Below are 25,015 nucleotides of genomic sequence, written 5' to 3'. Positions count from 1 at the left end.
GAACAGTGCAGCTGTGAACATGGGTTACAAGTGTCTGTTCTAGCGCCTTATTTCAGTTCTTTCCAGTATATGTCAGAGGTAGGATCGCTGGGTCATGCGGTAATTCTGTTTAGTTTTGTGAGGAACTGCCATACTGTTTTCCACAGCAGCTGTGCCATTTCACATTCCCAACAACAGTCCACAAGGGTTTCCATTTCTTCACATCCTCGCCCACATTTCTTATTTTTTGTTGTTGTGTTATTTTTAAAAAATAACATCTAATAAGTGTGACATGGTATCTCATTTTAGTTTTGATGTGCATTTCCCCAATGATTAGTGATGTTAAATATCTTTTCATGAACTTATTGACCATTTGTGTGTCTTCTAAGAAATGTCGATTCGGGTCTGTGCCCACTTTTTAATTGGGCTGGATTTTTTTTGTTGTTGAGTTGTAGGAATTCTTAATATATTCTGAATAATAACTTTTTTTTTTTTGAGATGGGATCTCACTTTGTCACCCAAGCTGGAGTGCAGTTGCGTGATCTTGGTTAACTGCAACCTCTGCCTTCTGGGTTCAAGCGATTGTCCTGCCTCAACTTCCCGAATAGCTGGGTGCCCGCCACCACGCCTGGCTAATTTTTGTATTTTAGTAGAGCTGGGGTTTCACCATTTTGGCTGGGCTTGTCTCGAACTCCTGACCTCAAGTGATCTGCCTGTCTTGGCATCCCAAAGTGCTGGGATTATAGGTATAAGCCACTGCATCTGGCTCCGAATATTAATTCTTTATCAGGTATATGATCGGCAAACATTTTCTCTTATTCTGTGACTTTTTCACTCTTTTGAAAGAGTTCTTTGATGTACAAAAGTTTTAACTTTGATGAAGACAATTTAACTATTTTTTCTTTTGTTATCTGTGCTTTTGGAGTCGTATGCAAGGAATCACTGCCAAATCCAATGTCAAGAAGCTTTTCCCTTCATCCTGTATTTTTAAAAAAATAATTTTAACACCTAAAGTGCTGCTAAAATGTCCAAAGGTTATTGACATCCTGCAGCGTCCCCATGAACTCCATTAAAACAATTTATTCAAGTGAAATTCACACACCATAAAACCATCTTAAAGTGAACCGTTTAGTATCAGCACATTCGCAATGCTGAGCTCGCCCCTCTTTTGGTATCAGTACTTTATGGTTTATAAATCATGTTTATTTCTATTTTCTCGTTTGATCTTCACAGTGTCCCTGAGAGTTACAGCAGTAAACCCATTTCACAGGCACACACAGGGAAGGAGGTTCACGTGCTCTGAGCCCACATGCAGTGGCACTGACCGTGTTTGCAGGTTTCTTTTATCCAGTCTGAGCTTTGCTTTCCTCGACTCTGATGTGGGGCAGTGCTGCCTACTGGGGAAATTGTTCCTGCTGGCTGGGCTCTCCGTGCCCCTCTCTTCTTCTCGAGGCCCCCTCATCTGCTCATCTGCCTCGACGTGACTTTTCCACCTTTGAGCTTGATTGCTAGTCATCTCCATCTTGGATCTCCAAACCCATTAGCAATTTTTCAAGGACGGGCCAAAGCTTTCTGTAGGCACTTTGGAAGGACCTGTGGCATGAGAGACAGGAATGTATTAACAAGCGCAGAGCTGGGAGCCCCTCAGAGGTCATCTGGCCCAATTATCTGGTTTTAAGGAAGAGGAAAAGGGGGCCTAACGGAGTCAACTGCAAGCTCTGTGCACTGCTGGAGCTCTCTTCCTTAAAGCATTTGGCCTTTTGGCAGTAAAGGGACAGCAGAGACCTGCTCTCGCTTGAGCCTCACTGGGTCCTTGTGGCAAGAGCTGCCATGTGTTTATCTCCTTGAATCTTGACCACTGGCCCTCAGGAAGTCACAGCTTAGGGCTGTTGAGCTCACCTGTCACATAGCAACACACAAAGGAGCCAGACCCAGGCCCCGTGCGCCCTCAGGGAGTGGCTCATGGCTCCAGCCCAGGCTGAGAGCCTCTCTCCTGCATGCTGGGGACTCCAGGCGATGGACTCAGACTGTGCGCTTTGCAGAGGCTGCTAAAAATGAGGCCACCGAGGCTGGGCGTGGTGGCTCACGCCTGTAATCCCAGGACTTTGGGAGGCCAAAGCAGGTGGATCACCTAAGGTCAGGAGTTTGAGACCAGCTTGGCTAACATGGTGAAACCCCATCTCCACTAAAAATACAAAAATTAGCGAGGTGTGGTAGTGGGCGCCTGTAATCCCAGCTACTCTGGAGGCTGAGGCAGGAGAATCGCTTGAACCTGGGAGGTGGAGGTTGCGGTGAGCTGAGATCACGCCATTGCACTGCAGCCTGGGCTACAAGAGCAAAACTCTGTCTCAAAAACAAGCAGAAAGACAACAACAGAAACCGATGCCACTGTCGAGAGAGACAGGCAATTGTGCATGAAATTGGTCTTTCTTTTGAAGTCAGAGATTATAACAACTGTGGCCTCGGCTCACCGATGAGAGCCACCCATGGCAGGCAGCCTCCAGGCCTGAGGGAGAACTAGCGGATCCTCACCATCTTTAGGTTACTAAGCGAAATAAAACCCGTGAGTCAGGCTGCAGTCACGACCTCACCCAGCTTGGGGAAGGAGGGAGAAATTCCTCAGGGCTCCCCTTTCTGATGTTGCCTTGCTTTGTACCTACTGTTCCTTTTCCTGTTCAGCTGATGACAGATGTTTGACATTAAGCGATTTAGAGTTTTGTTTTTTAAAAAACAGAATCATAGATTATCAGAAGTGGAGGTCCCTTTGGAATCATTCCCCTGGGTTACACAGATGGCTATGGCAGGGTAAAGGGAGCCGCAGGTCAGCAGGGACTGAGCCTGGGCCCCTCCAGGCTCTGCAGCAATGACCAGGCAGCAAGTCGGCCTTCCAGGCTTGTGGGCTGCCCTTTCTCTGGGGTCAGCCTGAGGCTGGAAGAGGCCCGTGGCCCACCGGTCATCAGGCCAAGCTGATGGAGCTGGAGCTCCCGACGGAAGGGCCCTGCCAGGCCTTGGGCCTCTGACCCTCAGTCCTGAAGCCTCCCTCTAGCAGCGCCCACTCTGCTCCCTTTCCTGCTGAATTTTACTCAAGTCCGTACTGGACATGGCCGGCCCTAGGTTAACCCGGCAGAGTTATTAACCAGGAGTGGATCTTTCCAACCCCCTTCCCGCTGGCCCTTCCTGCTGTCCACACCCGGCCAACTCCGCTGTCCTGGCAAGGGAGGCCTTCCCGGAGGCGGCGGCGGGCGGCTCGTCCGGCCTTTGTGCCCCCACGCTCTCCAGGGTGGGGCCAGGGACTGCCAGATCAGGGGACCCTTTGCGCCCTGGAGCCTAGCGGGCTGGATGACGTCGCCGGGCACCTGAGGACCCCGCCCTTTCCTCCCTCGGTCCCCCAGGGAGCCGGCGGCCGGTGGGGCGGGGCGGGGCCGAAGGAAGGGGGCGCGTGCTACGACGCCGCGCACGCGCCAGGGCCCGCAGGCCGGTTCGGAAATGACGACGGCGCGCGGGTCTCCAGCAGCACCCGCCCCAGGACTGGCCCCGCCCCTAAGTCCCCATCCCTGGGGCCGGGCCAGCCACTCCAGGCCCCGCCCAGGACCTCCCCATCCAGTCAAGCCCCGCCCCCAAACTCTGTCTCCCCGCGGGATCCGCTGGGGCTCTCCAGGCCCCGCCTCGGCTCGGGCCCCGCCCCTCCGGGCCCTGCCTCCAGCCCCGCCCCGCGGACGGCGCTCGCAGCGCACCCGAACCCCAGGCGGCGCGCGGCGGGTCCCCGGGGGTCTGCGGGCGGCTGAGCGGCCAAGGCACCCGAGCGCGGTACCCACAGCGGGCGGCGGGCAGCCATGGCGGAGGCCGCGTCGCAGCACTTGTCGCTGCCCTCGAGGCTGCTGGAGCTGTGCGCGCTGCTGGGCGCCCCCCGGGACAGCCTCCGAGGCCTCGAGCAGGTAAGGGGCGGGAGGGGAAACTAAGGCGGACGTGAGCCGCGAGGCAGCAGCCGGGGCAGTGGTCGGAGAGCAGGTGCCCGGGTGCCCCGCGGGCTGGGGCGGACTTTCCGAGGGCTGAGTCCCGGTCCCCCCGGCCGTGACCCCTCGCGCCTGTGGCCGGGGACCCCGCCCGAGCTCAGGCAGGTGCCCCCGAGCAGCGTCCTGCTCCCCTTCCTTCCTTTCCCCTCCTCTCCCCGCCCTAGGCCCTCGGCTGCGAACTTGGGCTGCCAGCCAGGAATCTGAGGGTGCCTCGCCTCGGAGCGTCTCTGGGCCTCTGTTTTCAATCGCCCCCATCTGCGGCAGGTGCTGAAGGTGGGGTGCACCAGACAACGGGCGGAAGCCGCCGGAGCCTCACGGTCTGGCGGGCCCAGCCCTGAATGATTTCACGCTTTATGCTGGGATGTGTTGTCACCTGGGTAGTGGGTTCCGCACCAGGCACGGAATAATGAGAGAGCAAGTCTTGGAGTTAGCCGCCGGCCTCGTGTATTCTGCATGAACCGCTTTGCGATGAAGCCTATAGCTATTTTTCTCACTTGCAGTACCATCCCCACCCCCAACCCTTCCTCCATCTCTGCACCCTCGTAGCCAAAGTGACAACTTCATCTCCCTTCTGCTGGGAAAGCGGCAGTTTTGGAAATTCTCGTTTTCCTTTTTCTTCCCCAGCTTTTCCTAATTCTGTAACGCTGGCTTTCCCTGGAATCCATCTGTGGCTCTGGTTTCCCCCTGGCCCGCCTGTCTGTGACACAGTGACTGGGTCATGTTACCTGGAGATCCCGGCGTCACTGGCCAGCGTCCGCACAGGTCCGTTCATCTCTTTGCAGACGACAGCATTGAAAGGCAGAGAGGCTTCTGAGTATTTAAATGACGCTGGGCTATCCAGGGAAAATAAAGACTGCAGGGCAGAGGGTGTCACCTGGAAAGGTGAATGTTCCTGCAAGTAACCAGATGAATGTCTGTGAGTGTCCAGGGAGTTTCCCTTGCTAGGCGTCAGTACAAAGCCAGCTTCGACTTCAGTGAAAAAGCCTTCTGCTATGGAAATAGTTTCTGCGTTTCCCTCAACCTTTCCTTCCCCTCAGTGCCCTGTCATGTCAGTAGATCCCGTTTGAACTCTGTCTCCTCGCAACGTCATGAATTGATTTGTCTCTCTACCTCGAATTTGCCAAATGGCATTGCCTCCTTTTTCTTCGAATAGGAAATGACCTAGTTGCTGCTGTGGTCTCCTCAGCCGCTGGATGTCTTTCCTCCAGGGCGGTTACCACATGGGTATTAGTTGCTTGGTGTGAGACATGTCTTTTGAGAGAAGAGTGAATCAACTGGAATATTTGCAGTGGTGCTTTCTTTTTTTTTTTTTATTTCTTTATTATTATTCTTATTTTATAATAGAGAGGAGGTCTCACTGTGTCGCCCAGGCTCGTCTCCAATTCCTGAGCTCAAGTGATCCTCCCACCTCAGCCTCCCAAAGTGCTGGGATTACAGGCGTGAGCCTCTGCACCCAGCCAATGGTGCATTCCTGAACTAAACACGCTGCAACATTTTCATGTTCCCAGGTTAAGTGAGAGTATGGCCAGTGTGCTACTGTGCATGCTTAACTTTGTCCTCTTTACTTTGTCTTTTGATTCTGTTAGGGGTTTGGCAAAGGGCGGAGAGAAAAGTGGTGAAGGACTAAGAAAATAAGGAGCATTAGGGGATGGATTCAATTTCTTGGATCCATCCTACTTTTAAGGTCAACACTGATGTTATAGTTAAGCAAACATATGATTTTATTTATGTAGGTTTTCTGCGGCAGTTCTATTTTGAATGTCCAAGGGTTTTTTTTTTTTTTTTTTTTTTTTTTTTTTTTTGGTGGAGTCTTGCTCTGTCTCCCAGGCTGGAGTGCAGTGGTGCAATCTCAGCTCACTGCAAGCTCCGCCCCCCGGAGCTTCACGCCATTCCCCTGCTTCAGCCTCCCGAGTAGCTGGGACTACAGGTGCCTGCTACCATGCCCAGCAGATTTCTTTTTGTATTTTTAGTAGAAACGGGGTTTCACCCTGTTAGCCAGGATGGTCTCCATCTCCTGACCTTGTGATCTGCCCACCTTGGCCTCCCAAAATGCTGGGATTACAGGCGTGAGCCACCGCACCTGGCCTGAATGTCCAAGACTTTTGAATAATTTTTACCTTGACTTTTACAAATCCCCATTTCTCTGTGGCGCAGGCATTCCTTCTTGATGACACATGAGAACACAGGTCCGGAGGTATGAGGAATATCCAGCTTCATGTTGGGTAGCGGAGGCCCCTTTTGTTTCGTTTCCTAGAAGGGGGAGTGGTGTTTGTCTTGTTGGGAATGGTGACGGAGAGTTTGAGAATGTAGACTGATGTTAGTTACTGTGGTTAGTTACATTCCCCTCCACCCCTTTAATATAGAGCCCCCCGCCGCCACCCCTTTATTAGTTGCTATGGAGACTAGACATAGGTGTGACGGGATCCATCATAAATCCATCACACAGGGGTGGAAAGTGTTCTGAGTACCTTCCATAGTGCAGGTCACCTGCATAATTCGTGTGTGTGAAGCTCCATTGTTATGGTTTTCAGTGGACATCATCCTGACTTTCAGTTTCGGAACAGCACTGGCCAGCCGATCTTCCTGGGTGATGGCAGTCTGTGTTCTCTCTTTGCACCGTCCAGTACAATAGCCACTGGCCATGTGGTCACTGAGCTTGTAGAGTGGCCAGTGAGCTGAGAAACTGAATTTTAAATTTCATTTAATTCTAACTAAACAGTTGGAGAGTAGTAAAAAAAAAATCTATGAATTTGTTTTATCCCCTTAATAATGGCCAATCCTATAGTGAAGATGAATTCCACTGTGTATTCTAACTTAGAAATTAATCTGTGACTCAAGTAAATTAGAGTGTTCTGGTTTTTGCTTTTTAATTAGCAGTTTTAAAAACCAAAATGATGGTTATTGGGTAGGGGTTTAGTAAGTCCACACCCGGGACAGAAGAACGGGAAATGACCTCACGTCCTGCTGCAGACTGGCAGAGGTGACTAGCATCTCAGTGGTGGTGGGGTCTGTTGGCTGAGGGCAGCCACAGCTTGTATCACCAAGTAACCTCTGAACACTCTTGTGCCAAGACTTCCATTGTCAGGAATTTATTCTAGGGAAAGAACTGGGTGCGTGCAAGTGTGTGTCACTGCTCTGTTCAGTGTGGTGAAGACTTGAGAGCCACCCACACATCTCTCGGGAGGAGGCTGGGTCAATACATGACTGAGTTGACACATGCTGTGATATTGTGATATGCACAGTTGTGAACAGGGAGGTCAGCCACATGGAGTAGTTAAAACAGCTAATGGAACCTGTTATGTAGGATTACTACATTTGTGAAACAAATTTATACATTTATACATGCATTAAAGTGTATAAGATGCATACAAATTCATAAAATGGGAAGGATGTAGTCACCCTGTACAAAGTGTGTCGTCCCTTTCTATTAGCTCCTTTATTATTTCTATATTGTTGTTTATTTTTTTGGGAGGGGGACGGAGTTTCGCTCTTGTTGCCCAGGCTGGAGTGCAATGGTGCCATCTCGGCTCATCACAACCTCCGCCTCCCAGGTTCAAGTGATTTTCCTGTCTGAGTCGCCCGAGTAGCTGGGATTATAGGCATGTACCACTATGCCTGGCTAATTTTGTATTTTTAGTAGACAGGGGGTTTCTCCATGTTGGTCAGGCTAATCTTGAACTCCCAACCTCAGGTGATCTGCCCGCCTCAGCCTCCCAAAGTGCTGGGATTACAGGCATGAGCCACTGTGCCTGGCCTCTATATTGTTATTTTTCAAAATGAGATTGTATTGCTTGTCCATTCAGAAAAGACAACAGATATTTCATCCTGAGAAAAAACAGGTGTATGGTGAGCAACTGAATGCCAAGTTGATTGGATCTGGGGCACATCATTATAAGTGACTAGAGGTAACTAGAGGAATGACAGGTCGGGTGTTGACTCTAGTCAACCAACTGAACTAGTCAAGTCAACTGAACCAATGTTCAGTCCAGGCTGAGAGTGCCTCTAAGAGATGCCAGGTGCCAGGAGTGTGAATGAGGCACAGAATCGCCTCAGTCATCTTCTCTGCTAAATGTGGGGACAGAGAGGAATACAACACAACTGCTGCACCGCACCCCCTCAAATGGAAGGTGGTAGAATACTGCTGGGCAGCGCCGAGATGCCCCAGGGGGTGATGAGCCGGGAGGTGGAGGCCTGGAGGAGCCTGTGGTCCTGGCTGCAAGGTGGCCAAGACCCTCTTCAGTGAGTGTGGGGGGTAGAGGGTCTGCCCCAGCACAGGTGGAGCAGTGAGGGGCTGGGCCCTGAGCCCATGGAAGAGCAGGGGAAAGCAGGGTAAAAGCAGGTCATTGCAGAGGTGCTGTGTGTCCTGAGAACCCCAGGGGGCTTAGTCATGCTTGGCTCCGGGGGCATCCTGGCTTAGGGAGCGAGCTGGCCTGCTGCTCAGGGGTGCACTGTCCTATGACTCATGCCCACGTATGACACATGGGAAGATATAGTATCATGACGTGGCAAAACAAACATGCTTTCTTCAATGTGGGGATGGCACTGTGGTGCTTCAGGGCTGGGTTGGGGCCGCAGAGTATCTGGTCTGCAGTCAGACAGGGACGTCCCTCTTTGAGATAGTGGACAAGATGCTAGTGGGGAGCCCTGGGCTGGGTGGGAGGCAGTGTCTTCCTTCTTCTCCTGACAGAAACCTCCAAGGCTTTGCTTCTGGTTACTCGCTACCTGCCCGGAGCCACGGGTCATGCAGGTGCTTGGCGTGTAAACATGGTGCAGTGGGGCAGCAGCGAGTTGATGGAGAGGCTCTCCAGGACCAGTGGCTGAGGTGTGGGTCTGCAGGTGGGGCATGATGGGGGCAGGGCCTGAGGGGCTAGAGTCCCAGCTCTGAAGACCTGAACTGCACTGTGTTTGTTGCAGAGAACATAGGTGGAAGATCAGGCTTTTTGGAAACTAGCAGGAGCTTAATTTTTGAGACTGTAAGTTTAAGGGACCCCAGAGGTGCTGTGGGGGTGGCAGGAGGCAGTCAAGGGGAGCCTGGGACTGGAAAGAGGTGTAGGCTGGGAGTAGGACTCTGGGCTGTCCGTTTGGGTCTGTGCTGTGAGTGCTGAGGTCCTCCAGGAGGAAGGTGAAGGACCCAGGCCTGGGAGTCGCAACATGTGAGCAGGACTTAAAAGGGTCTGTGGGGGCCAGAAAGGAGCCGTCAGACCAAGGGAAACCAGAAGGGAGGCGGGATCAAGGCAGTTCCAGGATCCAGGAGGAGGGCTGCTCACTCATCTCATATGCTGCCTTGAACATGCTCCATTTGTTAGGTCAGAACTGTTCAATTCTGATAGGAAAGTTTTAGAGAAAGTGACATGTAATTGAGGAAATGGACTTCTTTAATGCATGCTACACTAGAGCTTTTACATTATACAATAATATGGATTTCCCATGTTTTGTCCTAGTTCCTACTGATACATTTTTTTCTCCAAATGTAAAGCAATTGTTTACCGAATTTGAGTGATGTAGCATGCAAATCGTCATGTAGAGATTAGAGTGTGCTTACTGATGGAAACTGCTGCCGTTGTTGAAATTTCTTCCAGCATAAGAGCTCCCCTTTTGTCACTGCTGCGTCTTACTGGAATGTTGAGTGTTGGCTGTGCCTTTTCTATCAGCCAAGGTCCCATTTCTCTGGGCGGTGGGGCTATCCTTTTTTTCTTTCTTTCCTTCCTTCCTTCCTTCTTTCCTTCCTTCCTTCCTTCCTTCCTTCCTTCCTTCCTTCCTTCTCTCCTTCCTTCCTTCCTTCTTTCCTTCCTTCCTTCCTTCCTTCCTTCTCTCCTTCCTTCTCTCCTTCCTTCTCTCCTTCCTTCCTTCCTTCCTTCCTTCCTTCCTTCCTTCCTTCCTTCCTTCCTTCCTTCTCTCCTTCCTTCCTTCCTTCCTTCCTTCCTTCCTTCTCTCCTTCCTTCTCTCCTTCCTTCCTTCCTTCCTTCCTTCCTTCCTTCCTTCTCTCCTTCCTTCCTTCCTTCCTTCCTCCTTCCTTCCTTCCTTCTCTCCTTCCTTCCTTCCTTCCTTCCTTCCTTCCTTCCTTCCTTCCTTCCTTCCTTCCTCTCTCCTTCCTTCCTTCCTTCCTTCCTTCCCCTTCCTTCCTTCTCCTTCCTTCCTTCCTCCTTCCTTTCCTTCTTCCTCCTTCCCTTCCTTCCTCCTTCCTTCCTTCTTCCTTCCTTCCTTCCTTCCTCCTGCCTTCCTTCCTTCCTCCTCTCTCCTTCTTCTTCCTCCGTTCCTTCTCCCTTCGCTCCTTCCTTCCTTCCTTCCTTCCTTCCTTTCCTTCCTTCCTCCTTCCTTCTCCCTTCCTTCTTCGTCTCTCCTTCCTTCCTCTTCCTTCCTTCCTTCCGTCCTCTCTCCATTCCTCTCCTTCCTTCCTTCCTTCCCTTCCTTCCGTCCGTCCGTCCTTCTCCTTCCTTCCTTCTCTCTCTCCGTCCTTCCTTCCTTCCTTCCTTCCTTCCGTCCTTCCTTCCTTCTTTCCTTCCTTCCTTCTCTCCTTCCTTCCTTCTCTCTCTCTCCCTCTTTTCCTTCCTTCCTTCCTTCCTTCCTCTCTCTTCCTTCCTCTCCTTCCTCTCTCCTTCCTTCCTTCTCTCCTTCCTCCTTCCTTCCTTCCTTCTCTCCTTCCTTCCTTCCTTCCTTCTTCCTTCCTTCCTTCCTTCCTCTCTTCCTTCCTCCTTCCTCGCGTCCTTTCCCTTCCTTCTCCCTTCCCCTTCCTTCCTTCCTTCCTTCCTTCCTTCCTTCCTTCCTTCCTTCCTCCTTCTCTCCTTCCTTCCTTCCGTCCTTCCTTCCTTCCTTCTCTCTCCTTCCTTCCTTCCTTCCTCCTTCCTTCTCCTTCCTTCCTTCCTTCCTTCCTTCCTTTCTTCCTTCCTTCCTTCTCTCCTTCCTTCCTTCCTTCCTTCTTCCTTCCTCCTTCTCCTCCTTCCTTCCTTCCTTCCTTCCTTCTCTCCCCTTCCTTCCTTCCTTTTCCTTCCTTCCTTCTTCCTCTCTCCTCCTCCTTCCTTCCTTCCTTCCTTCCTTCTTCCTTCCTTCCTTCTCTCCTTCCTTCCTTCTCTCCTTCCTTCTTCCTTCCTTCCTTCTCTCCTTCCTTCCTTCCTTCTCTCCTCCTCCTTCCTTCTCTCCTTCCTTCCTTCCTTCTCTCCTTCCTTCCTTCCTTCCTTCCTTCCTTCCTTCTCTCCTTCCTTCCTTCCTTCTCTCCTTCCTTCCTCCTTCTCTCCTTCCTTCCTTCCTTCTCTCCTTCCTTTCCTTCCTCTCCTTCCTTCCTTCCTTCCTTCCTTCCTTCCTCCTTCCTTCCTTCTTCTCTCCTTCCTTCCTTCTCTCCTTCCTCTTCCTTCCTTCCTTCTCCTTCTCCTTCCTTCCTTCCTTTTCCTCCTTCCTCCTTCTTCTCTTTTCCTCCCTCCTCTTCCTCCCTTCCTTCCTTCCTCCCTCCTTCCTTCCTCCTTTCCGCTTCCTTCTCCTCCTTCTCCCTTCTTCTTCCTTCCCTTCCTTTCCTTCTTCCTTCTTCCTCCTCCTTCTCCTCCCCTTCCTTCCTTCCTCCTCCTTCCTTCCTTCCTCCTTCCTTCATCCCCTCCCCTTCCTTCCTTCCTTCCTTCTTCCTTCCTTCCTTCCTTTCCTTCCTTCCTCTTCCTTCCTTCCTTCCTTCCTTCCTTCCTTCCTTCTTTCCTTTTTTGTTTTTTCTTTTTTTGAGACCAGGTCTTGCTCTTTCACCCAGGCCAGAGTACAGTGGTGTGATCACAGCTCACTGCAGCCTCAGCCTCCTAGGCTCAGGCGATCCTCCTGCCTTAGCCTCTTGTGTAGCTGGGACCACAGGCATGCGCCACCATGCCTGGCTAATTTTTTTATTGTTTGTAGAGACGAGGTCTTATTTTGTTGCTCAGGCTGGCCTTGAACTCCTGGGCTCAAGCAGTCCTCCCGCTCTGGCCTCCCAAAGTGCTGGGATCACAGGCATGAGCCACTGCGCCCGGCAATGCTGTCCTTTCTAGGGTCCCTTAAAGACCCTTGACTACCTGACCTCGGCCGCCTCCTGTCTCTCCATGCCTTGGGTACCCAGGGCCTCTTGCTTCAGGCTTTGCTGTTTCGGGCTAGTTTAGCACTGGGACCACTTCCTTCTCGCTCACGGACTGCAGCTTACCCACCTTGGAAAGATCTGAAATCAGCCAGGCAGCAGTATTTGTTTAGTCCTAGCTCGGTACTAGGAGCTGTATTGGGCATAGTAGTAACATGGAAGAGAGATCGAAGGGACAGCCCATGTGCTTTATATTATTTTAGGGAAGGATGGGAAGAAAAAAGGCAAAAACAAAAATTATGCCAAGTTAAAGTGGAGACAGGCCAAATGCCCCCTTTTATTGATTCGAGGGGTTCTTTGGTCAGCCGAGGAAGGGCACGTGTCTCCTCTGTACCCACCGGTGCCGTTTCTCACCCCGTGCATCCTCCCAGATCCGTGTGGTAGAAAGGAGGCAGCACAGGCCCGGGTGGGGGCGTGGAGGGCGTGGCCCTGGTAAATGTGTGTGTGTGGGGTTTGACAATATACAGAGCCTGCCCCCCACCCAGGGAGGGCTGAACAGTATATCCATGGGCTCCTGGCAGCCCCACTGGGCTGAGTACTGGACTTACATTGTCTCCCTTATTCCCTGTACTCGCCCCTTAAAGGGACAAAGAAGCTTGCTGCCAGGAGCTGGAGGCACAGCCAGGACTTGAGCTCAGGTCTGGATCCCAGTCCCCAGCCTGGACCGCAGTGCTTTACAGGAAGGAGGCAGGGTCCTGCTGTCCATGTGCACAGCTGAAGAGCCAGGATCTGTGAGGCTGTGTGGCTTCCCTGATCGTAGGGCCCGGCAGGTTCCTAAAACACGCTTCCCAGGAGCCCTTTACTGTCAGGAGCCTCAGGTGGGAAAAGCCACTCATACCAGTGACACCTTTGAATGACAGTGCTGAGGCTCTAGTGTTTGTGGGCACTGAGGGGAGGAGAAAAACAGTGAAGCTCAGACAGAAAGGACACCCTGGAACAAGAAGTAACTCTTATTTTTCCCTTTTTTAGGTTGCTCAGAAAAAGGGAGTCAAACATCTTTCTGCTCTTGATCCAGAGGTCTTGTCCATTTTTGTGCCTCCTTTTATCGGTAAAGAGGACAGTCAAATGGTTGGTGCAAACTGTGGCACTCTCGGTAAAACCAGGAGGCGCTCCTTCAGAAAGAAGAGAGAGAGGCCCAGACCAGAGCAGTGGAAAGGCCTCCCGGGGCTCTCCAGAGTGCCAGAGCCTGAGGATGTCACCGTCCCCGACGGCGTGGACCTCCTCGCCCTGCCCCAGCTGTGCTTCCCAGGTATGTCTAGGAGGTAGGCACCACTAGGGGCCTCCTGCTGCCAGCCGCCAGAGTGATCCGTTCCCAGAAACCCACAGGCAAAGGGAAGTGGCGTGAGCGGCAGAGCCAGGGACCCTCACTGCCTCCTCTTGTGTGGGATTTAGTTTTCTTAATCTTGGGGAATTTTTTTGTGCGTGTGTGGAGACGGAGTCTCAGTCTGTTGCTCAGGTTGGAGTTCAGTAGCACAATCTCTGCTCACTTCAACCTCCGCCTCCTGGGTTCAAGTGATTCTTCTGTGTCAGCCTCTCAAGTAGCTGGGATTACAGGTGCCCACCACCACGCCTGGCTTTATGTCTTTAGTAGAAATGGGGTTTCACCATGTTGGCCAGGCTGGTCTTGAACTCTTGGCCTCAAGTGATCCACCCGCCTTGGCCTTCCAAAGTGCTGGGATTACAGGTGTGAGCCACCGCTCGACCTGTCTTGGGGATTTTAAAGCTGAAGGAAATGTAAATCATTGAGTGCGGTCCCGGTGTTTTGGAGAATTGAGTCCTGGAAGGGAGGCTGTGTGGACTGCCAGGTAAAACCATTTGTTCCTGGTGCATTCAAGGCTTTTCCCCTTCCACTTAAAATGAAGTCTTGCAGTGGTTGGCAGACAGGTTAAAAATACACCCAGTTCATCTGCAGCTGTTTCACCCCCAGCATGCCTGAGCTTCCCCCCGCAACCTCCTGTTTTCCGTTTCACTGGGGCAAGAAGCACAGGCCTGCACTTAGTCCCCAGGCTCACTAGTTCCGGTTAACAGCTGAGCTTGCGTTTTGGGGCTTTATTTTTCTGGTGGTCTTCAGAAAACTCAGACAAAGCACCTAGCATAAGCACCCACCTCAGAACTTGGTGCGATTTCCTGATCACAGGGATTATAAACTCGGGACAGGCGCCAGATGGGCGGCTGCACCCAGCAAGCACTGCCACTGGCTAGCAGGTGCTTGAGAGCTTGTAAAGAAATTGCTGTGTGGGGAGGGACACAGGGAGGAGAGATGGCCGGAGGCGTGATCGGAAGAATGAACTCACCTTGGACATGAAGGCGCTGCCACTGATAACTGGAGAGGTGTGTCCTGAACACTGTGAAGTAATCAGCTCGTGGGTAACCCAGGCCACATGTCAAGAACAGGATTCTTCTTCGTTTCTTTCTGCCTGCAGGGGGTGTGTGCGTGGCCACTGAACCCAAGGAGGATCGCGTCCACTTCCTGGTGCTGACCGATGTCTGCGGGAATAGGACCTATGGCGTGGTGGCCCAGTACTACCGGCCCCTGCACGTAGGTGGTTCCCGTTACTCCCCTCTGAAATTGGGTTTAGATTTTTTATTATGGTGAAATACACATAACACAACATTCACCATTTTAACCATTTTAAAGTGTGCAGTTCTGTAACATTAAGTACATCCACAGCATTGTGCAACCGCCACCAGTGTCTGGGTCCAAAACGTTTTCATCATCCCTGAAAACCCCATACCATTAAGGCTTCCCCCATACCACAGAGTCTCACTCTGTCGCCCGGGGTGGAGTGCAGTGGCACCGTCTCAGCTCACTGCAACCTCCGCCTCCTGGGTTCAAGTGGTTCTCCTGCCTCAGCCTCCCGAGTAGCTGGGACTACAGGCGCCCACCACCAGGCCCAGCTAATTTTTGTGTTTTTAGTAGAGACGAGATTTCACCGTGTTGGCCAGGCTGGTTTCGAAATACTGACCTCAGGTGGTCCACCCGCCTCAGCCTCCCAGAGTGCTGGGATTACAGGCGTGAGCACTGTGCCTGGCTGGCTAATCCCCTTTCTGTCTCTGGATGTATCTATTCTGGCCACTTCGTGTAAGTGGACTCCTACAACACGTGGCCTGCTTGTCTGGCTTCTTCCCCTTAGCATGTTTTGATGTTCATGTGCGTGGACGCATGTGTCAGTGCCCCGCGGCCTTTTATGGCTGAATGACATTCCATCGTTTGGATGGACCGCATTTTATTTCTCCATGTATCCGTCGATGGACCTGTGGGTTGTTTCTGCCTTTTGTCTTTGGTGTGAGCGATTGGGGTTTGGACTTGACAGCATATTAGGTCTGTCACGCATATTGCGAGTGTTGTGTGGGTAGGGCCGTGTGTGTGAATCAGAGGGCCTTTGGGGAGCTTGTAGGGGAAATGATGTATCCAAAGGTGCAGGGTGACCAGCTGCACACGTCCAGAGGGTTTCCTGAAGCAAAAAGTGAGCCAGAGCCTTAGTTTAGGTGCCCTGGTGCCATGAAGGGAAGTCTGTGAGTTCCATGCAGTCGAGAGAAGTGGCTGGCCTGGATTCCCTCGGAGCCCAGGGCACGTGTTTTCTTTGTTGATAGAAGCGTGCTTACACATGTGACACTGAGTGTTGGGAGGTGTGAGGTATAATCACATGGATTCTGTCCCTGGAAACTCATGGGGCAGCACTGACAGGTCCGGATGTTCTTACTGAATATGCAGGAGCAAAACTTACTCATTGATGCTCCGAATGCATAATCTTATGTTTTTGGGAGAGGTCATTTTCACAGTGTGCTGAGAGCAGAACCAAGGTCAGATCTCGGGCGGTGCATGCAGGGGACCGGCGTCTGCCTCTGTGACCTGGCTGCCAGCAGTGCCTGGCCTTTCTTCCGGGGTTATGTTAATGGAGGGATGAGAGGAAGGTGGAGAATCCTGCCCCTCCATGTAGCCAGTGTTCCAGATGAGAAAGGATCCACAATGTTGGATCTTTCAGAAAAGCACCTTGGGAGTTTGTCTGTGAAATAACACCTACCAGGAGCAACAAGCATGTTATTTTCGTTATCATGAAATACACATGTTAAACAAAGGAGCAACCCCTCTGGTTTGCATCAGTACAGCAGATGCCACTGTTCCCACTTTGCCGGCCTGGCGTGGGCATGCCTGGCCCCGCTCCTGCCCTCCTAGCAGCTGTGTAGTTTCGGGGTGTCCCGAGGCCCCACAGCACTCACCTCCCCTTCTTCACCATGTATATGGATGACCGCTATATCTATCGTTCTTTCTTTTTTTTTTGAGACGGTCTCGCTGTGTCGCCCAGGCTGGAGTGCAGTGGTGCGATCGCGGCTCACTGCATCCTTGATCTCCAGGGCTAGCTCAAGTGATTCTCCCACCTCAGTCTCCTGAGTAGCTGGGACCACAGGTGCGCACCACCGTGCCCAGCTAATATGTCGTATTTTTTGTAGAGATGAGGTCTTGCTATGTTGCCCATGCTGATCTTGAACTACTGGAATCCTGCCTCAGCCTCCACAAGTGTTGAGATGACAGGTGTGAGCTACATGCCCAGCCCGCAACTATCGTTCTATTGATAACACAGCCCCAGCCCCTCTCATACACTCTCCTCTGCCTTTCCTCTGACATGACACTATGTGACTTGAGGGTGGGAACCATATTGTGTCTGGGTAGCTGCAGCTCCCCCCGGCTACTGTAACAATAGCAGCAGCCGCCGCACAGCTGTGAGCAGCTCAGCACCAGGCATGGCGTAAGCACTTTGTGTAGAGTCATTCATTTAATCCTAACCACAATGAATGAGGTTGGGAAATGACAGATGGAGACATGGTGGCAGAGACAGATTAAAAGACCTGCCCAAGATGACACGGCAGCAGGCAGGGTTGGAATTGAGTAGACTGACCCTCGGAAAGTGGATGTTTATTAAATTTGGCTAGATAAACAAATGATGTAGCTGACTATTTCCTGGACGTCTCCCTTTACCTAGATATCTTATAGGTACCCTAAATCCAGTCAGTTCCCACACTGAAGCTATCATCATGCCCTTCCATCCCTACAAAAAACCCCAAACTGACAACACTTCCCCAGGGCCCAGTTGGTGAGCCCCAAATACTTTGCCACTTGTAAGCTCTGCAGTGTGCTGGGTCTTCTAGAGCACGACCGCTGTGGCTCCCACACAGACTGAGGCCTCCTCTCCTGCTCTGTCCTCCTGGGCACATGTGGGTGCCGCTTCCTGTGCATGGCTCCTGCATTTTCCCCCCTTGTAAAGCAGAGTCCTTTGTGTGTCTTGGGTCTTACTGTGTTCTAATCATGCATTCCTTCTTATCTCAAGGCCGTCAGCTTCTCTGGGGCGGGAATGCATCTTGCTCTCTTTGTAGCCTCAGCACCTCAAATGGTGCAAGCACCAAACAGGGACCCCGTAGACTTTGACTGGAGGGCCGGTGCTGGCTTGGACGCGTTGCAGGGGTGGGGATGGTGGACTCTCAGCTTGTTCTGTGCTGAAACATGACCCCACTGGAAACAGATACTGGAATTGCCAAGGTGGGGAGATGACAATGTCACTGTTGCTTTTCATGTAGGATGAGTACTGTTTCTACAATGGCACAACGCACTGGGAGCCGTCCTGGCCGGCTGTGGGTGCTGCTGGCTGCTTCGTGCCCTACGCCGTGTGCGTGGTCTCCAGGTTCCCCTATTACAACTCCCTCAAGGACTGCCTTTCCTGGTGAGCTGGGGCACCGGAGGCTGGGGGTGGTGGGGGGTAGCTCTCTGTGCCTCTCCTGGTAAGCCAAGGGACTTAGGGGCTGGAGGTGGTGGGGGTGCAGCTCTCTGTGCCTCCCCTGGTGAGCTGGGAGACCGGGGGCTGGGGGCGGTAGGAGGGGCAGTTCTCTGTGCCTCCTAGGCTGCTGCTTAAGGCTGGGGGCAGTGGGCAGGGGGGTGCGGCAGCAGGCGCTCCTCTCTGTGACTGGTAACATACGGTAATGGCATGGTAGGAAAGGGATAAAGCCACACTGTGGGAAGTAAGGTTGATGTGCAGGATTTTCATTTTGTTTAGATTTTCACAAAGAGGCATATATTAGGAAAAACTCTTTTCCTAGCTGAGAATATTAGGAGGCTGCTGTTTGTTCTGATGAGGTTTATTGACATTTTAAAGATGACCTTGGCTGGGTGTGGTGGCTCACACCTGTAATCCCAGCGTATTGGGAGGCTAAGATGGGAGGATTGTTTGAGCCCAGGGGTTTGAGACAAGCCTGGGAAACACAGCAATACCCTGTCTCTAAAAAACAATTTAAAAACTAACTGGGTGCGGTGGTGCATGCCTATAGTCCCAGCTACTGCGGAGGCTGAGGCAGGACGATGGCTTGAGCCTAGGAGTTCAAGGCTGCAGTGAGCTGTCATTGCACCACAGCACTCCAGCCTAGGTGACAGAGCAAGACCCTGCCACCTTGTTTTGTAGAACCTGTAACTGTCTCCCTGCTGATAGTAAGTAGAAAGGCTGAGGACGTAAAGAACTTTTGAAAAATCAGAAAGACATCGTGTAGAACCCAGTAGGCTCTCGTTATCAAAGGATGCTTTTGTGACTTCGGGGGCTGTAGTCTGAGTTCAGACATGGTCAGTCCCAGTGGGCACTTGTGCATGGAGCCGTTTCTTTTGAGTCTCGTAAAGTTACAGTCTTAGAATTTGTACTTGTTTGATTAAAGGCCGAGGAGAAAGCAGTTAACAACAGTTCACTTTGTGTCATTGTGCTGGAGAATGAGCTATGGCAAATCGCTGAATGGGTACTATTCTGTGTCTTGCAAAGCACAGTCATTTGAGAACTTCTGCCTTGACCAGAGGGATGAGCCCCATGGAGGGTGAGCTGGAACCTTACTGTTCACATCAATGACCCGTAATTCAAATCCCAGCACTTCAGTGGTTTACTTCTTAAAATACAACTGGCTTTTGGACATAGTTTGGGTCTAGTCTACATTTTATTGCCATAGACATAAAATATCTTTTTTTTTTTTTTTTTTTTTTTGAGATGGAGTCTCACTCTGTCGCCCAGGCTGGGGTGCAGTGGCCGGATCTCAGCTCACTGCAAGCTCCGCCTCCCGGGTTTACGCCATTCTCCTGCCTCAGCCTCCCGAGTAGCTGGGACTATAGGCGCCCGCCACCTCGCCCGGCTAGTTTTTTGTACTTTTTAGTAGAGACGGGGTTTCACCGTGTGAGCCAGGATGATCTCGATCTCCTGACCTCGTGATCCGCCCGTCTGGGCCTCCCAAAGTGCTGGGATTATAGGCTTGAGCCACCGCGCCCGGCCGACATAAAATATCTTTGAGAACAGAAAGCTGACTGGGTCGTAGTCAATGAGCAGGTGAATTGAGCATATGCATGTTTGCTGAATGTCTGTCACCAGTGCCCAGGAAGTGACAGAGTAAGCCTGGACATGGTCCCCTTTTATTTACTAACTGATGATCTTCATTACTTGAAGGTAAACAATGTTTTCACTAATCTCTAGTTTCCTCTTGTGTAAAATGTAGATGGTTACTTCCACCTTTTGTTAGCTGAAATGAATGGGTGGTGGCCAGACAGATGCCCTTGGAGGACAGGAAGAAAGGAGGTGTTGTGATTGGCAACAGATATCCTCCTGCTAGACATTAATGCAAACACATATATAACTTGAAAAATGTGCTCATTTTCATGCTTCTTTCTTTCTCAGTGCCCGTTACTGTGTGATCAGAACTAGAAGGGGGAAAATACGGAAACAGAATGCAGCTGAAAGAGGCAAATGACAGAAATTCAAATTGCAGTGTGACAACACGAATTTGTAGTTTTAAAAAAATCGGTTCTGTTAGCGTGATAATATGCCAAATATGTCTCCACGTGGACAAAAAATGGGCAAGAGTATATTTAATTGTGTTTTGGGAATCAGAGTATGGGCAGTTGTTTTTTAAATTTTTATTTACAGATTTTTTTGAGAGACAAGGTCTCACAGTCACGCAGGCTGCAGTGCAGTGCCACTATCGTAGCCCACTGCGTCCTCACACTCCCAGGCTCAAGTGATCCTCCCAGCTCCATCTCCCAGGCAGCTGGGACTACAGGCGCGCACCACCACACCAGGATAATTTTTAAATTTTTTGTAGAGATGGGGGGTCTCACTATTTTGTGTAGGCTGGTCTTGAACTCCTGGCCTCAAGTGATTCTCCCGCCTCGGACTCCCAAAGTGCTGGGAATACCAGTGTGAGCCACCACACCCACCTCTCTTGTAGTTTTTTTTTTTTTTTTTTCTTTTTTTTGAGACAGAGTCTCACTCTGTCCCCCAGGCTGGAGTGCAGTGGCACTATCTCGGCCTACTGCAAGCTCCGCCTCCCGGGTTCACGCCATTCTCCTGCCTCAGCCTCCCGAGTAGCTGGGACTACAGGTGCCCACCACCATGCCCACCACCATGCCCGGCTAATTTTTTGTATTTTTAGTAGAGATGGGGTTTCACAATGTTAGCCAGGATAGTCTTGATCTCCTGACCTCGTGATCCACCTGCCTCGGCCTCCCAAAGTGCTGGGATTACAGGTGTGAGCCACCGCACCCGGCCCCTCTTACAATTTTAAATTGTGTACAGTACTTTAAAAGTCAGAGTCCATTTTGGAAACAGACTTTTTCAAGCACTCTCCTTTCAGAAGTTTGTTCTTTTATTCCTTACTGAGGTAAAACACACATACAGAAAAACGCACAAATTCCAGTGATTTTCCACAAACTGGACACACACATGTAACTAGCACCCAGATGAGGAAACAGAGCATGACCAGGCCTCCCCCTTTGAAAATAAACCTCCCTTTGTGCCACCTTTCAGGCACTACTGCCAACCTGGGGCCACTCTGCTGCCGTCCAACAGCTTGGTGACTCTGCTCTTGATGCCAGGTCTTGGAGCCACTGCTGCAGACCCTGGGGAGATTCCAGTGTGATTAGAAACGCTAAGGATGACAACTGGGTTCTCATTTTTATTTTGCGGTTTGATTTTTGTTTTCTGAATTTCAGTTTATTGGCTAATCTAAAGCTTTGTAAAGATTTTGAAGTTGACAATCCTATAAAAGATTTTGCTGCGAAGCTATCTTTGATACCGAGCCCGCCACCTGGACCACTCCATTTGGTAAAGTATATCTGAAAATTATATTGTTTTCTCTTTGCAAATAGTAAAAGTAAGACGTTGAAGATAATGTAAATGTTTAAAACTATTTCTGAAGTTATAGCTGTTGTAAATCTAAAATAAAATTCTAAGCCTCCTCCCCGCCCACAGCTGACTGATTGAACCCCCTTTTGGCCAAGGGGCCCCCAGAGAAACCCAAAAAACAGAATTATTGGCCGGAATGGAAGGGAGATCAGACATGCCTGGTTCTACCCTCTCCCTCTCACGTGAGTGTGTGGGGTGTTTGTGTATAGGGTTGTAAACTAAAACTAAAATCCTAAGCCTCCCTACCGACTGAACAGTTCCCTCTTGGCCAACGGGACCCTAGAAGAACCTTAAAAATGAAATTCCCAGCCATGACAGGAAGGAAGGTCAGACATGCCTTGTTATGTCTGCTCCCTTTTGGAGTTTAGGCACCGCTGACCGGCGTTAGGTTAAAATGGAGATCCTGAGACCGACAGAACAGACTCTCTGTGGCCATAAGATTCCAAATTATGAACAAAACCTAAGGTCACGCAAAGCAAGGGTGAAGTCACTCCGCACCAACCATAAGGGCTCCTTAAACAGGTATAACGTAGCTTACTTTCCAACCTGACTCTGCTACAGCATCCATGACAGATAGCAGACCCTGAAGAAAATCAAAGTATTTTACTGCAAAATATGTTGCTTTGACATATTTTGAAATGGCACTACAAAGCTGTCTTTTTTGGGGAAATTTGCATCTGTAGAGAATCTATTCATGCAGGCAGGTCTGCCTTTCTCAGCCTTTCCCAGATCTAGGAGCGATGAACTGAGAGCCTGACACTTTTAAAGTGTGAAAAGAGACATTCACCATCTCTTCCCTCCGAGGGCTGCCACCTGTGAGGTTTCCTTTATGTAACAAGGGCCTCGGCCCCACACCCCCTTATCTTGACTCAGTCCTTCTTTCCCACTGACTTCAGGTCTTTAGACAGTAGCTCAACTTTCTCAACCAATTGTCAAGTCAAGAATCCCTAAAACCCATTTATGACTTATGCCCTCCTTCCTCTTTGAGATGCCCCACCTTTTTGGGCCAAACCAACATCACCCTTCATGGACTGATGTATGTCTTTGCCCATCACTCCTGTCTCTGTAAAATGCACAAAACCAAACTGTAACCCGGCCATCTGGGGACCACTCTTCAGACTGTTCCCTAGGCCGTGGCCACTCAGAATAAACCCCTTTAAAATATTTTAGAGAGTTTGATTTTCCCATTAACACTGTGCTTACGTTATGTTTCTCAAGGTCCTTATGGAAACATGTTATATACTCTTTCTAAAGGTGAAAAGTTAAATATTTAGACTTGAGTTTTGCACAGCGGCCTGTGATAAACAGAGCTAGTAACATGTCGTGGGTACTTCAGTGGTTAGCACATCAGTTCATAGCTCCCTATGCAGATAATACATGGACACCTGAATCCTTTGTAGAATAATGTATTCAAATTACAGATTTCTCATTTATTTGTTTATTTGTCTTTAATATTGGATATTGTGTTTCGTTTTTTGTTTTTTGTTTGTTTGTTTGTTTTATAGGTGGAGTCTTGCTCTGTTGCCCAGGCTGGAGTGCAGTGCACGATCTCGGCTCACTGCAAGCTCCGCCTCCTGGGCTCAAGACATTTCTCCTGCCTCAGCCTCCTGAGTAGCTGGGACTGCGGGCGCCGCCACCACTCCCGGCTAATTTTTTGTATTTTTAGTAGAGATAGGATTTCACCAGGATGGTCTTGATCTCCTGACCTTGTGATCCGCCTGCCTCGGCCTCCCAAAGTGCTGGGATTACAGGCGTGAACCACCGGGCCCGGCCTGGATATTGTATTTCATTTGTTAGTGTTTTCTCTTGTACAGTGTGATTAAAGAGAAGTAACTGGTTTTATATTTTTTGTTACTCTTAGATGTAGTGCTGTGTTATTTAATGAACAGTCAAACACTTCCCAGGCTGGTTTTTTTTCTGAGAGATGTTATTGGTGATTTCAAGACACAGGGTTTGGGGTTAAGTGAAGCTGGAGATGTGGCTGGCCGCCTTCCCCTTTTGTTTGTTGAGAAACATGTCAGGTTGCTCAGCTCCGTGAAGAAACCCGTTTGACTCAGCATGTTCCAAACTAATTTTAACCGTACTTAGGATGCTGCTTTTTATTTTTTCCTTTAATAGACACCTGTCAAACGTCTCAAAATGTTTAGTAAATGTCGATTCAGTTTCATTATGTTAGTCCTCTGAAAGATTATATGTCTTAATCTTGATCTTCTACATTTTTCTTTACTGACAATGGAAAAAATAAGTTTCTCATATCAGAAGACACATGATCATGAACTTAAAATGTGCGTTTTTAACATTACCCCAACCCTACCAGTCTGCTGGGTGGAAAATCCTATCGGCGCATTCCAGTCCAGATACGGAGCAGGCCGCAGGTCTCCATCAGCTCTGCTCCCAGAAGCCTTTGTAGGGAATGTTTATTGGCTATGTGTTTTGTACATCTGTTTTATGTGGATCGTTGGCATTTTCTTGTCAACCGTATGTGCAGTGAAATCATCAAAGTTTATGTTCTTGTTCTGTAGACTCAGCAAGTATTTACTGAGAGCCTGTGCGATCAGTGAACAGAGCCAGACCTCTGGCTCCAAAGCAGTCTCAGGGTCAGCAGTAATGAGCTGCACTCGGCTTTTGAACATAAGGAATGAGCGCGTAGCACTCCCAGCGCTGCTCCATGTCTCCTGGGCTGATGACTCTTGGCTCCTTGATCTCGACGCACCCGTGAGGAAGGTGACCGAGGGTCGCCGCTGGCCTGCTCTTCCCTCATCCATTCCATCCATCACTCAGCCTGGCCGGACTACCTTCAGCGTTCCTTTCCAGTTTGCCCGTTTCCTTGCTGCCACTTCATTCTGGGTCACCAGCTGCTCCCCGCTGCGTGACTTGGGGACCACTGGCTTGTCTGCTTTGGTTCATTCTTGGCCGTTCCCTTTGTCCTCTGCACAGTGGCTGCAGAGATTATTAACACATGGACGTTGGGCTTTGCTTCTCTTCCCCAAGCCCCACAACAGTTTCTCATCGTCTGCCTTCCTCACTCCTGCAGCCCGGACCCTGTCTCACTGTCCAGCTCTGTTTTATGCCACTCCCCATGGCGTGCTGCTCTCCAGCCTCACTGGACTCCTGTCCGTTCCCTGAAGGTACCGCCACAGGGCCCTTGCACACGCTGTTTCCAGAAACAGTGTTTCCTCTGTTTTCTTGTGGCCAGCTGTGGCTCATCTCTGGTCACTCTCAGCGGTCAGGTCTTCGGATCGTCTTCCCTGAGTGACCCCCACTCCCCATCTCTCTGATAGCACCTGGTTCTCATCCCACAGGGCACAGCACAGTTTGTAATTAGGGCTTCTGTGCGTGTGTTTTTGTTTAATGTTCATCTCCCCCATCAGACTCTGAGCTGCATGACGGTAGAGGCCATGCCCAGCACTGCATATCCAGGGCTCACAGCCAGGCCCGCACAGGGCTGCCCAGCAGTGAGCTGTGTGGTGGGCGAGCGCATGCAGGGATACCTCGGGTTCCAGTGCTAGCCAGTCAGTGCCTGCTGATCTGTGTCCTGTGCGTGTGTCTAAATGACACAGTGTCTAAATGAGTGACTCAGTCTGTATCGGGATTGACTCAGTGCGGCTCTCCATATCAAGTCTAATTAGCTACTGGCTCTAAGTTGGTATAATGCTCGTGATCTGTTTTAGGGAATGTCATATATGAATGTTGATTGTTTTGAATAAATCCAAGAGGTCAGTGTAGGCCAAGGTTCTCATCTGGTG

The 25,015-nt window shown here is 50.4% G+C and overlaps 1 protein-coding gene and 1 long non-coding RNA gene across 5 annotated transcripts in view; one reads left to right on the top strand and one right to left on the bottom strand.

Annotated features, from left to right (window-relative positions):
• Positions 1-1,039: 1,039 nt before the first annotated feature.
• On the bottom strand, positions 1,040-5,161 carry LOC115899631. The gene is made up of 2 exons (XR_004059254.1): positions 4,718-5,161; positions 1,040-1,572 (listed from the first exon to the last, which is right to left on the bottom strand). It is a non-coding gene; the product is annotated as an uncharacterized LOC115899631 (long non-coding RNA).
• The window catches only part of DENND3 (DENN domain containing 3), a 69,171-nt gene continuing 47,852 nt past the window's right edge, over positions 3,697-25,015 (top strand). For 3 of the 4 annotated variants that reach the window (XM_030937616.1, XM_030937617.1, XM_030937618.1), the window contains exons 1-5: positions 3,813-3,914; positions 13,042-13,321; positions 14,496-14,611; positions 17,647-17,789; positions 21,077-21,188. In XM_030937616.1, the coding sequence (XP_030793476.1) occupies positions 3,813-3,914; positions 13,042-13,321; positions 14,496-14,611; positions 17,647-17,789; positions 21,077-21,188 (753 nt within the window). Of the gene's footprint in view, positions 3,915-13,041; positions 13,322-14,495; positions 14,612-17,646; positions 17,790-21,076; positions 21,189-25,015 lie in introns of all 4 variants that reach the window. The other variant, XM_010385458.2, reaches the window with a different exon arrangement.

Source organism: Rhinopithecus roxellana, chromosome 9 (genome assembly GCF_007565055.1).
Source record: "Rhinopithecus roxellana isolate Shanxi Qingling chromosome 9, ASM756505v1, whole genome shotgun sequence".
NCBI lineage: Eukaryota > Metazoa > Chordata > Mammalia > Primates > Cercopithecidae > Rhinopithecus > Rhinopithecus roxellana.
This window is presented reverse-complemented; position numbering and strand designations above follow the sequence as displayed.